Here is a 14,051-nt window from a genome sequence, read left to right on the forward strand (position 1 = left end):
TTTTTCGTTTTAATTTTATAATTGCTTTCTTTTACTGCAGAATATGAGCCGCCACCAGAGCCGGCACCTCCAGAAATTCCGCCACGTGCTCAATCTCTCTTAGCATCTTTAACAAAGAAGCTGTCAAGTTACACATTGAAAACAAATGAAACCGGCGACATGAAGCATGAAGAGTTTATACCGCAAAATCAACAAGGTAAGTTAACAAATTTCCTTTAATCTATTGAAATAACATGTCGATAACTGACCGCAAACATCGTCAACAAAAACAAATGTGTCCATCAAATACATCTCCACATCTAAATGGTTCCCAGTTAATTGTAATATTCCATTAAATATTGGTCAATGCATTGACCGGAATGATGGTGACAAAGTAGTAAATTTTATTATCGCAAAACCACAATCCATCAGTGAAATCAAATTAACTCTGTGCGTTGTGCGAATGCTTAAAAGTGATGTGTGCGGAAATCATTTGTTATCGAAACAAAAGCGAGTTAGAGGGAGAAAAAAAAGACCTGTTGGAAATGGACGACAATAAAATGACAATAAGTTAGTCGATCCACTGTGACTCCCGTTTTTGTAGCCGGACAGGAGGAAAAAGCCATTTATGACTTCCATTCTATGCCGATTCGCAACATTTCCGAAATCCAAAAAAAAATAACAACTAAAAAGCAACTGTGATAAATCACTCTAATTATTCTAATGTATGGCTATTTATCGTTATGTCGACGAAATGCGAGCATTTTGCACGGTCATGAGTGTTCAAGTATTGATTTGGCGAAAAATATTGAGTGAGAAAAAAGCGAGAAGGCGAAAAATATCGGGTGTCGAGTGTCGATGCAAGGATTAATATCTTGACGACCGCCTGAACAGATTCATTTTTTGTTGTTGCAAATCTCTGTATATGTATGAGATAGAGGCAGCCACTTTGTGTTCGACGTAAATCGGATGTTGTGCGGAAGGAATAGGCCAAGATGAATTACACAAAAGACATTCGAATGTATCACACCCAAACATACACTCACACATACTGATTCGCTGGACGACATCCATTGATGAACGACAGGATATACAATTTACAACTCCGTTGTTCGAGAAATGTCACCACATAAAACTTTCCTTTGTTAACAAACTGTTCGACGGTTCATCTTTTGGCCGTCTCTTTCTCTCTTTCTTCCACTTTGCCACTGACCATATCACTGGTCGAATGGAAAAAGTTTTCTGACACGATTCGCTGAAAGAAAAAGTTGGTAATAAAAAAAATCATTTGACCAAATTTATTGAGAGGGAGAGATGATGCTGGGCGAAGGATCAAGTTTTCGGAAATGGATGATGGACGAGGTAAAGCGATAGGAAAAAAAAGAGATTCGAATGCTTAAAGCATAACATTTGAAGACGAAGCTGTTTGTACACGCCAAAAAAATAGAGGAAATGAATAGCAGTGACGAGTGCAGCATCAATGTATCCACATCCTGGCAATAAATTGTTTAATGTTCGAACGTTGCTTCCATTTGCGCCTTACGATTGAACGTAAAGACTATTAATTTCGCCCATTTTTCAGTTGGTTTTGTTGTAAGTGTTTCGATGTTTTGTTGTGATGTACATAGCTCGTGAATACTACTAAATTCATGACCGACATTCTTTTTTTTCTTCTCTCGAACGAAACGAAATCGGGTTAATATCTCAATTTCAACAAATCCGTTTTCCAGTCAACAAATTACGTAACCATTAATGTATATACATAAATATTATCGGCGTATTCTCGTTGCATGCTGACACCGCAGCTACTCAGTCTACGTTTTTTTATTTGAAAATTTGCACCAATATCCTGTATACAATGTGCGAATCGAGAACCTCCAAGATCGAAAAATAAGTGCAAAAAGTCGCACATTTTTTGTGTATGTGTGTGTTAGTTTTTCATGTACGCGATGTAAATCTCCGCAAGTTTTTTTTATTGCAAGCATGAGTTTTTTTTCGCAACTCGCTATTTTGCGCTTATGTCTTTTGCACACAAACAAACACACACACACACACACAATTTGTTTTCGTATTCATGCAAAACTCAAGTATTTCGACTCTTTTGATTTTGTAAACTTTTATTTGGTTCGTTGGTTCAACAGCGCAATTTCTTTTGTGTTTATGCAAAAAGCCAGCTTTTGCTATGATGTTAAATGATGAAACGCTTAATGCTGACGCTGACACAGTTAATATTATACACAAAATTATCCGCACGTGCTGTTGAATATTCATGAGCAAGAGTCGAGCTCTTGTCATTAGCCTACAAAACGGTTACATTTTTTTTTTGTAATTCCATCCTGTTTAAACGATTCGCATCACAGTCTCTCGCTCTGTCTCACTCGAAATTCAACTGTGGAGCGAGTGAGCGAGAAGCACATGCACTTTGCATGCACATCCACCAAATCTTCTTTAATAAGTGATACTTCTTTGCTATCATCACTTCATTTATTTCCGCCACCGCCAACCATCTCTTCAACCCAAACCGGCAGCAAATATAAAAATCTCTCATCTCTTTTTTGCAGCACTCTTTTTCTCCTTTCTTTTTCAAGCAAGAATTTTTTTTGCCTTATATTTGAGTGCAAGCTTCCTTTTTTGCTTCCCCTCCTCTCTGATACGCTCTTCGTCTCTCATTTGACTAACAGTTTTTATTTATCTTTTGTGCGAAAAAGTGTTATCGCTCATTTGCATTCACTCATTATGCGTCCAAAACACATCCATCCAGTACAACGGCGCTCTAAATTGTATCTGCTTTTGATAATTACAATGATAATAGCAAAAGCACTTGACGAAAGAATAGGGGACAAAAGCTAGCGAATAAGATAAACCGAGTGGTCACGAACAATTTAATCTAAAATATGGATCAATATGTATACACATACTATGTCGAGTGAACTTCAACGCGTTGAATGATTTTATGCCCAAAAAAAAGAAGAAGAGAAAATGAAGAATGCCATAAATGGAACTTCAACGGTTAATCTTCTAGCTTTGTATTTGCTTTTGCTTAATTAAAAATGAGACACAAGACATTGCATGCAAGAAACATATCGTTTCGGCGTTTTTCATATGTGCAGCATTTTTAATGTGATCCGTAATCTGTTCGTTGGAGCGCACAAAGTCAAAGAGATTTCGACTCGTTCGTTCGTTCCATTCGAGAATGAATGAAATCCACTTAAGAATCAGCCAGCCAAAGAGTAAATTCAGCAGACGAAAGTAAATAGAGCGAAACATGAAATTAGATTGAATAATTTGGTGAAATAGTAGCCAACCTTGGCGTTTGTTTTTCAAGGCAATCAATGCCTTTGACTTTCAAGACTCGTTTTCAAACTTTAAAATTGAATGAAATAATTCGTCAGCACATATATATCGTTTTCTCGCTTTCGCCCTGAATGCAATTGAAAAAGCGTTCATGTATTTATGTTGCTACGAGAAACAAATAAATAAATAAAATAAGTTTGATTACAAAATGCGAACGCTCACAACGGAGAGGGAGAAAGAACAGTATTAGCAGCCATGAGCATATTCGCCGATGGATTTTTCAACGCATACTATTCCACAATGACTTTTTATCGTTGATGATGATGTCTGGATTTAGGCAATCGAAACATTTGTACATCAATTGTCACGGAACATTTACAGCACGAAACCGTTCAAGCACCCCCCGCCAAAAAGGTATACACAATTGATTGTCTTGTGAATTAAAAGTCATGGTTTGCAATGAATTTTGTGCTTTCACAGTATTGCCAATGAGCCCGACAATTCCACGTGTTGTTCAACACACGATAAACGATTCCAATTTGCTCTATGTCACTGTCTCTCATCACAAATTAATATTCCACAAGTGTCATTAAATAATGGTAAATTAAATATTCGACGACGTACGCTACAGAGTTGCCATAGAAATACGTTTGCTACGTACCGCTCATTTACTCGTTCGATTTCATTATTAAGCCATTTGTTCACATTAGATACATTATAAAATAATCATCAATACGTTAGAAAATGTTTGGTATGTGTGAAACGTAATTTCATTTGTAAGCATTTTATTGAATTTTCTAGCATCATCACCAACCAACCACCACATGCTGGACATTTTCATCGCAATTTCATTATTTTGGCATTGAATGTCTCATGTGTGTCACACACACTATCTTTACTCTTTTCACAAAATGAAAGATTGGAAATTCCCTGCACACATCGAATCATGTAGCCATTTCGAATCAATTTAATTAAATTTTCTCTTGGCCAAAATGCTTTTATAAATTGCGAATAGCTTGCTCTTTGAATTCGCTCTATATGTTGTGTCTACGACAAAGAAAATTCAATTTGACCCAAAAGCCAGACATATTGCAAAGCTTTTGAAAATGAGCTTTTGATACACTGACACATGAATAGACAGAATGGACTATTTTTTGTGCATTTTGCCGACAAAAAAAAGATTGACAAGAGACGGATATTAACCGACATTATCATTTGTTGAATACTATTTCACACAAGTTTGAAAGTTTTTGAAACACCATCACCAACGCATGAAAGCAAATTAACCACAGTTAACTTCATTATTTACCAATGTTTTCACCAAGTTATGAAAAACCGAGAAGGAAAAACGACGAAAAAATCTAGATAGATCTTTCTTTTACTTCAAGATCAATATACTGCTACCCACTGTGGCACAGTCTCCAGAGCATTCCAAATTTTTGCAAGAAATTTCCATCATATTTCTTTTTTTAACTTTTTATTTGCATTTTTATTTCTTCTTTTACGAAGATTTTATTACATTTTCAGTGTCTGAAAGAGATCAATGCTACACAGGGTGATGGGGATACGGTTTTTGCAATAATATACACCGTTTCGACTGACATTGATTTGAGTTATTTGATATGCAAATGCGTATTCTTTCGGAATCACTGTCACATGCACCGAAGGCACGTCACATTGATTTTATGAGCAACCAAAAAATATCGTAAACAAATTCGAATGTGTACTTTCGACTGTCTGCGCCACTTTTTTTTCTCGCCGAAGACAATGTAAAAATATTGACGCCGTTGTGAGAGTTATGTGGCGACCATGTATGTCAACCAGATCTGTGCCAAAACTTGTCACTCAAAAACATTGTGATTTATTACAATGATTTTTGTTTTTGGTCTGTCGTCTGTGTCATATGCGCTGATATGTATTCGGAATGCATATTTCTGACTGTCTGAATGACACGTTACATGCTTTCAAGCGTATCTGTCAATAAACTCCTTTGATCGATACACAAGTTAAAACTAATCTCCTTCTAGCACTCTCGGCCCATTCTCTCTTTGCAACAGTTGCACCAAGGCAAGATGAAGTAAACTGATTGAAAGTCAAAGAAGAAGGCCAGTACAAAGGCCGCATGGAAGTGTAGTAAATACGATGAATGTTCAAGTTCTTAGCACCTTGTCAAGAAACATAGATGTGTTAGGTATGTGTAGGAGGGTGTAGGAGGGTGTGATAGAAAGAGATCGAGAGGGAGCGATAGACTTTGTCAGGAAGAAGAACATATGTTATTAAAACTAAGTCCGGAAAACTCGTGTATATATTGGAAAATGGTTCTGTGAGCAAATTGAATATTTTATCATGAAAAGTACCGTTAAAGGTTTTCCGGTTTGTAAAAACCTTTTTTTTATACGTCACTGTACTCAGTCATCGTCGTTGCGGCAGTCATTTTCCTGCTCTTATTTATATATATGTGCATATATTTACACCTTTTTCATTGTTTTGGTTGAGTGAGCACGCGGCTTTTCCAACGTATTTCGCTGTGAGTCTCAATTTAGTTGAAAATGCAAATCCTCTTCGAAGTGAACGTTGAAAGATGTTCAAAGTGCCAAAAAGTAATAATAAAATGAACGGAATATTATGACGAAGCGTAAGTAAATCGATGCAAACATTGTACACAAATTATGCAAAAAGGTTTTATTTTCAACAAAACTTTCATAATGTTTTACATGTTTTGAATAACCGATCGAAGTTTGTATTTATTACCAATACATTGTCTCTTCATCCATACATTGCCCGGAATAAAAAGAATTGACACAGATTCAGCACCACTTCGAACATGCATGTGTTGTGTATCTATTTAATATTTACTGTCATTTGTTCCACCTAATTCTCTCGCTTCTACATTGACTTTTTCACATAAATACTCGCACTATTTCATCCGGTTGTACTGAATAAATATAATATGATTTTTTCAATGGTTCGTTTCATCGGATTTCCCCTGGATTGCGCTGAACAAGCAAAAAAAACGAATCAAAAGAAACAAACATACGAACCAAAAGATAAATTCAACACAAAAAGTGTCATTGAATGTGTGTTATTGTCGTGCCCGAAATTACAATGAAAGGCTCTTCAGCTTTTGTTTGGAATTAATTTAAAATGTGAAAATAAACAGAACGAAAGAATGTGGGCGAACGAAAACGGAGAAGATATGGGCAAACGGAAGCGAGACAATCGAAAAATTACCTTCCTAAAAAAATGATGACGAAAAAACAAAAACAATCTTCTCCTCAGATGCTTCCACGATGTGAATGTTTGGGACAGTGTTTGAGATGGTGGTAATGTAAAATACATTTCAATCGATGTGTATGTGTTTAAATAAAATGCCGTTGATCTCCTGTTGCGTGTCCGTGTGTTTTTTCGTCTTCGTCCGTTTTTTTTGGGCTATTCAAACAAAAACGATTCGTTGGCAAACATGGTAAAAGTCAATATTTACTTTTGTAACTTTATTGAGATGGTCGAAACATCGAACAAAAAACGAATCGAAAATCTGTCAATACTGTTTCAGTGATGGCAACGAACATCGTACTAGACATTTCATAGCCAAATTGAACTTGAGATGTTGTCAAGCTAAAGCTGTTTTCAAAAATTGTGAAGAAAAAACACACGAATCGATGAAACTTTGCCTTTCTCAGACGAACGATGGTTGAGTGCAGAAAATGTTCACAAGTAATTTATCGAAGAGATGCGAAACAAAAGCAAATTTATTTTGTAAACGAATGAAAAATCAAGGAAAAATTATCGATTGAAAATGGTGTTTTCCAAGTGTGGCATTAAACTTTAGACAGCATTCGCACTTATGACAGCGAATGAATTCAGTCGTTTATGCTAGTTTTTCGCTCGAAATTTTTATTTACATAAATCATCAATAGCGTCACTTTTCCATTTCCATGTGCTAACACATGGAAAATTCAAAACAAACACACAAAATGTAAAGAAGGAAGAACCGTCACAAGTTTTTACAGCCACTGTTTTGCAATGCTGCGAAAGCTTTTAAAGTGATGGAAAATCTGTACAAAAAGTACAAATTCGTCGGCTGAAAGGAACTTCATTTTCACATTGTCAATCACCGTTCGATTTTATCTTCTCTCTTTTCTCAAATTTACACAGAAAAAAAGCGGTGAAAGAATAGTTAAGAACAGTGGATGGATTTTTTTCTCGCGTATTTTGTTTGTGTAAATCATTTTACTATCGAAGCGGAACAATCAAACACGAAAGACATCCAAAGTATTTTGAAAACGTAAGTTCATCGTCCTCGTGTTCGAATGCTTGCAAGCGAGACAGGTAGAATGTTGTATGAAAGAGATGAACGTAAATGGCATGCAAGTCAAAACATTATCCATGTTTTCTATAGTTCTCTCTGTTTAACGCATCGTTTATAGTTGATGAACATCGCCTAACCGGAAAATCACACCCCTATAGTTGTCTCAATTGCTGTACAACTCTCTGCAAAGCTTTCGATTTAAGCAAGCATTCCTCATGCGAATGTCATAAACATCACATTCTCTCACACATTGCTGGAGCAAAGCTTTTTCCATTTTGTGAAATTCAGTCTGTGTGTTCAATACCTTGCATTGCTTTCGGAGAGAGAGAGCGACACACAAACGTACACCTCTCTCTTTTAGAAAGAGAGCACGAGAGTCGCTTTTACAGTGAAACCGAGATGTGGAAAACAAAACAATGATAAGCGAGTGAACATTTTCGGAGTGGGTTTTTCGCGCCGTCTTTTTCACATTCGCATCCATTGAATATTTCTATTTCGTATGGTGGAGAGCAGTAGCAGCCCATGCATACACAGCATTCTGCATCAACATCATCTGGAAGGAAAAAAACATTTCAGGAACAGTTTTTATCTGGATCGGAATGGTGTGTATTTCACATTCGTCTCGGTTGAACTAGCGAAAGAAGAAAGAACTCTGAGAAAAACGGACAATTAATTAATTGAATTTCAACCAGTTTTTTTGTTCGGTTCGGTTCGTTAAAACAATTGTGAATGTAATCGAATTTCTTGAAAAGTAGCGAATTTTGTTATTTTGTGTGTCGTTTTTTTTTGTCGGTGTCTGTGTACGCGTGCACATTTCAGTGGACAATATAAATGTTGCGAATAAATAAAATGAAAGTTAGTGTACAGTTTTCGTTCAGTTCAATTGTAAATTCTCCATTCTCGTTGAGTATTGAGTTGATCGTTACGCAGAGTATATGTGCCCATACTGTGCATGCATATATCGTCTGGTAGACGAATGCCGTACGATCCATGTCATTACGTAATTGTGCCGTTGTATATTCCGTATTGATGATTCAATGCAGCAGACTGAATAATATGTACATCCATTAGTTGTACGAGTTCAAAATTTTCGAAAATTCAATGAAACGACATGTTCATTCGTTCGGTGTGTACAATTTACAATCGGTGTATGCTTTTGAATGGAAATGAAATGCGCAGTGCCACGAGGAAATTCAATTAAAATTGAAATACATCTTGTTGCCATTCAAATTACAACATTGTGTACGTGTATAAAATTCATTTAAAAGCGATTCCAGTGAAATTATGCGAGAGAATAATTTTTGGAAAATTTTAAACCGTACAATTCTACATTTTCGTATTCGAAAGATATTGAATCTGGATGATAGTTTAAATATGGTTGATGAAAAGTATGATGAGCATCGTTCACTCCCTCTCTCGCTCTCTCCATCCTATTGTCTATCATTTTTTGGTGTTTGTAATGAAATGAGGCAGAGAATCGGGTAGATTAATGACTGTGAATATAATTCGTTGTTAATTTGCTTTGAATAAATTATTTGCTATAGAACAGAACAATAATTGTTTAATGTTCATGTTGGCATTTCACGCGCCCGTACCCAGTCTCTGTCGACTTCATATTTGTGCACATTTCCTAGTCCACTTTTACTTAACAAACTTTTAATCAAATTACAAGCACTTAAATAATTAATTAAAACATGATTAAATATGAATTTCAATCGAAATAAAGTTGAACTGGCAAATGGTACATCGAAATTCAAGAGTCAAAACTTATGGTGATTCATCATTATGGCGATGATGATGATGATGATGAAAAAGAGAGATAAAGCTTTGGTTTTGAATTCAGTCGATCGAATGGTTGCACGGAATTTATTTATTTTTTTTTACTTCGGCATAAATGTTAGAGATCCCGCACCCATATCGGCCATCCATTTGCTCATATACTACGACTTGCAGTACGGCTCGGAGAGTGAATATATTCTCATATATTACACATACAGTACACAGTATAAATCGATGGGAAATGGTTCCCATCATCACTCACCATGTTATTGGCATTTTACAAATATTTTCATTCAACAGCAAACTTCGTAAATTGCGATGCTACCGAACTGTTGGTTTTTGGCGTGGGGGTGAAACGCAGTGCCAGTCGGTGAAGGCAGCAAATGAGCGTGAAAGAGTGAGCAAAATCATGTGTGTGCAAGAGGCACAATGAAATTGAAATCAATAAAATTCTTCCGTCGACGATTTTGATGTATGCGTGCATACTTTTCACTTCAGGGCTTTCACATATCTTTTCGGTTTGCAAGCCGTCTGTTCATCGAAACAACATCAAACACATAAAATCGTTCATATAAATGAAATTTCATCGTAAAATACCCAACTCACACTTAGCGCCATGTGCAATGCGCTTTACACCCAACAACGTGATTCGGGGCGTATATAGAGTCGAGTAAACAGAACAACAAAATAATGGCGAGCAATACCGAGTGAGTGGTGACGTGGCCACACCAACAACAACAATAACGGTACCCATCACCGCCATTGACACAATCGCGCTCAACAAAGGCATCATCAACAGCCTCACAATCATTATTATTATTTTATCTTGGCATAGAGACAGAGAGAGATATGCTGAAATCGCACACTTCACTCAGTATCATCGTTGCCCCACAAGCGTCAAAAATTATTTACGTCAAACAAAAAAAATTAAAGTACACTCATTCACACGAGTGCCGTTCGTTGGAAACTAAACAGAAAATTAACTGGCATATCCTATCTATCGTTTGTGTATTCTTTGTGACTTTCACCATTCTATCTTATCGATAATTATTATAAAAGGTGAAAACAATAGAGAGAAGGAAAGAGAAAAAACCAGCCGCTTCATCTAGCTACTGTTGACTAAAGTGCAAAGGGAAACGTGTTGGTATTTTGCTAAATACCATTTTCCGTTTGGTTTTTTTTCGTCTTCTCCGGTTTTCGTATAGTGGTGGTGGTTTTGGCCATCACTTTTCTTTCGACGAACCACATTCTTTCAGTTATCCACCTCTCTCTCTGCCCCTCACTCGATTTCTTTCTCTTCTTTCAGCGAGCAGGTCGCTAGTATTTGTTTGTTCCAGTAAAATATCATTTTGTCTTCTCGCGTCTGACACTTCGGAAATTTATCTGTGAATGAGATAACACAGTGGTTGATTAATAGCACTTTGCCCATTTTCCTTGGCACAAAACGAAACAAAAAAGTGTGCTATGTATGCTCACAATTTTTTGCTCTCTTTCTCTTTCAAACTCTTCTCCTTTCTCTTGTCTGTTGCTCCTCGATGAAAACTTAATGCTGCTGTTGTGTATTGTTGTATTTTTACTCGGTTCTTCATCATTTTCCTTCGTTCTTATCTCTAAATACTGCGTGTGAAATTTCCTTCATACCATTGTCGAACACATTGCCGACAATCAAGCAACGAAGTAAAATATAAACTGCGCGTTCAACTCAATACAATGCAATGGGCGTAGAATGAGAATGCTTTCTTTTTCTTCTTTTTTTGGCTCACTCTCAATCTCTTTTCTTTTGTTTTTATAGTAACGTGTCTGAAGGCCTGACCATTTCGGGGTTTTTGTGTTATATTATCGATGACTTCAAGTCAATTTATTTATTTGATTAATACTGAAAGTATATGTACCGTTTATAATTAATGAACAAAGATGCTGAATCGACATGCGAATTTTTCCAATGGAATAAAAATCCATATCAATTGAACAATAAAACGAACATTACGTTTACATCACGTTATAAGAATTGCACGTGAATAGAACGAACGATAGTAAAAGAGCAAAAAAAAAAAGGCACACATAGAGAACAATTTGAACAGATTCGGTGTAAAAGTTGAATATCATTCGGGAATCAAAATGGTTCATCGAAACAAAGCCAATATTGTGGAGCGAGTGGGTAAGTCATTTCCATGCAATTGTCTGTCCAATTGGAATTCATTTCATTTTTAGTTGTATTCAACGACAAAAATCATAGAAGAATGCGACTCACTTTTTTCTCTCACGTCTTTTGTTCGAATCCTTATACATATAACACACACAAAAAAACTTTTCCGCCTTGCTTTTGTTCATATTCATTTTCATTTGGCATTGTCTTGTGAACAACAATGAACATTTTTCATACTATATGCATCGAATAAAAATGAAAATGATAGTCGTACCGAAATTATGCCCAAAATGTCACACTGTTAGCGCCACGACGGAATTCAATGTAATCTACACTAAGTTGCCGCCAAATAGTGAAAAGACTTTTGCTCAGTAGCAACCAACAGACTAGAACTCCATAGTTGTCCGTAGTGGCGCTAGCAGTGCTACAGTTTTGCATTTTATACAGTCTCTTATGGAGCATAATTTCTGTGTGATGATAGTGAATGAAGGCGAAGTGTCAACCGAAATTTTCATAAATTCCACATACAGTTAGCACACGTACCATTCATTTGATGGCGAAAATAAATTCAAAACGCACGACATTGTTTGCTGGTACAGGTGATGAAGTCCAACGCTTATTTACTGGTGCTAATGGAACAAAAGTCATTTTTCATGATGCGATAAGCAAGCAGGAGTGAGCGAGTGAGCCGAAAAATGGCGAATGAAAGAAATAAATCTCACTTAGCTCTCATTCCATTGAGTCAAATCTACCTTTCCGGAATCTATATTTGTTTCTAATGCGGCATTAGGACTTTTTCAGAGCATTTCCTTCGGTTTTCTTTCTTTTTTCGTGTACATACGTGCGCCTACATTCGGATACTAAAAAAAAGATGGTTATATTAAACCTGCCTGTTCGGTTGAAGACATTGTTCATGTGTATGAACACATCATGCCACACAATCGAAAGAGATAGAAAAAAGGCACTTCTCCATTAATAACGAAGTCATGATAATTATGAGAATGGCATGGCGCATACATAAAAAGTCATCGCCACCAAATGAAACACAAAAAAAGTACAACTTGAACAATCGGAATGTTGTTGAGCGACGAAGACAACAACGTGAAACACCGCGACTCAACTTCGAAATTAAATGCTACAAATGACGATGGAAGGGAAGAAATAACGACATTGGCATTTGGAATGTAACGAACGAGAGATGAGCTTTTGTTGTTGAATGCTCATTTCTTATCCATGCTTTTTTCTTCGGTTTGAATGAATGAGAATTCGACAAGACACGACTCATATAGATGATGAACATTGAACGTTTTTTTTTTGTTATTGTAAAAACACGGGGATCGGTCGCGCATTTCATATGTATATGCCGATTATTACCTAGATTTGCACATGTCACGTATTATAATGCTGACATTTTGACACATATTTTTAGTTTTATTTAATTTTTTTTCTTTGCCGCACTGCGTGACTTTTCTTGTGGGATGATATTTTGTTTTTCTTCTGTTGTACGCTGCTGTCTGTCTGTTATCATGCGTATAATGGCGTTTGAAGTAAATGGCTCTATTTCGTTAGTTGTTGATGCTGTCAATGTCGCTGTTTGTTTGAGTCTTTTCAACTATAGTATTTGCGTGCTTCGCACAAATGCCATTCATCTATGATATGTATGTCACGTCGCGCGGGGATCGTAACGAACACACTTTTCTTGGCCATGACTACATGATCAAAATATGGAAAATGACATTTATGGCAGCATTGTGATTCAAATATAAATCTTTTTTGTTATCGACAGCGCAGAGAAAGAACAGAATCTCATATATATATAGTTTCAAGGTGTTGAGGTGAATATTGCACAAGCCACCCTCACTTTTTAATGTGAGGGAATGTTTTTTTGGGGGTGAATGAGTATTTTCCAAAAATTCTTCCACGATGAAGATTACTTTTCGCTACTTTGTGCCAAAGTGGATTCGTTGTTCTTCCTCTTAGTTGGTTCTTGCCCCGATTCGTTCGTTCTGCTCCTTAGTCGGTCTCCATCGGATATCATACCGGTATCACATCTCTCAGGCTGCAAAAGCCAAACACGTTCTGCGTACATAACCTTTATCACAACTAAAACTCATTTCATTTGGTTCGTGTTTTCAAGATTTTCATTTAGAATAACGTTCATTTTCGATTTAACACGAAGAATAACAAACAATATGTGATGCATTCCGTTATGAGAATTATATTGTATGTGTGTGTTTGTAGCATGAAAATGTTTATCAGAATTGACATGGATTTATTTTGTCAATATTTTTGGCATATGTTGGTACGTCGATAATATATTAACAATGTTCACATATATATGATTGTTCAAATGCAAGCAGTAGAGAATTGTTCTCAGTTTAGTCAGAGTACATTTCTCTGGCTGGTTGAGAATATGTTGTCGTATGCGCGATGACGTGTATAGTTTCATTTCGTCAATGTAAACATACAAATTGCTTCTTGGTTAGAATTTAATATTAGCTGTTGTTTATCTCATTTACGTAGAGACAAGCGTGCGTAACCAAG

The 14,051-nt window shown here is 36.3% G+C and overlaps 1 protein-coding gene across 4 annotated transcripts in view; it reads left to right on the forward strand.

The window, feature by feature from the left end:
- Nucleotides 1-14,051, forward strand: part of LOC116344503 (teneurin-a) — a 383,641-nt gene that overhangs the window by 100,276 nt on the left and 269,314 nt on the right. For 3 of the 4 annotated variants that reach the window (XM_031773083.1, XM_031773085.1, XM_031773084.1), the window contains exon 6: nt 41-196. In XM_031773083.1, the coding sequence (XP_031628943.1) occupies nt 41-196 (156 nt within the window). Of the gene's footprint in view, nt 1-40; nt 197-11,187; nt 11,520-14,051 lie in introns of those variants that run through there. The other variant, XM_031773087.1, reaches the window with a different exon arrangement.

Source organism: Contarinia nasturtii, unplaced genomic scaffold, assembly GCF_009176525.2.
Source record: "Contarinia nasturtii isolate CC-2019 unplaced genomic scaffold, AAFC_CNas_1.1 Cnas_scaffold_1037, whole genome shotgun sequence".
NCBI lineage: Eukaryota > Metazoa > Arthropoda > Insecta > Diptera > Cecidomyiidae > Contarinia > Contarinia nasturtii.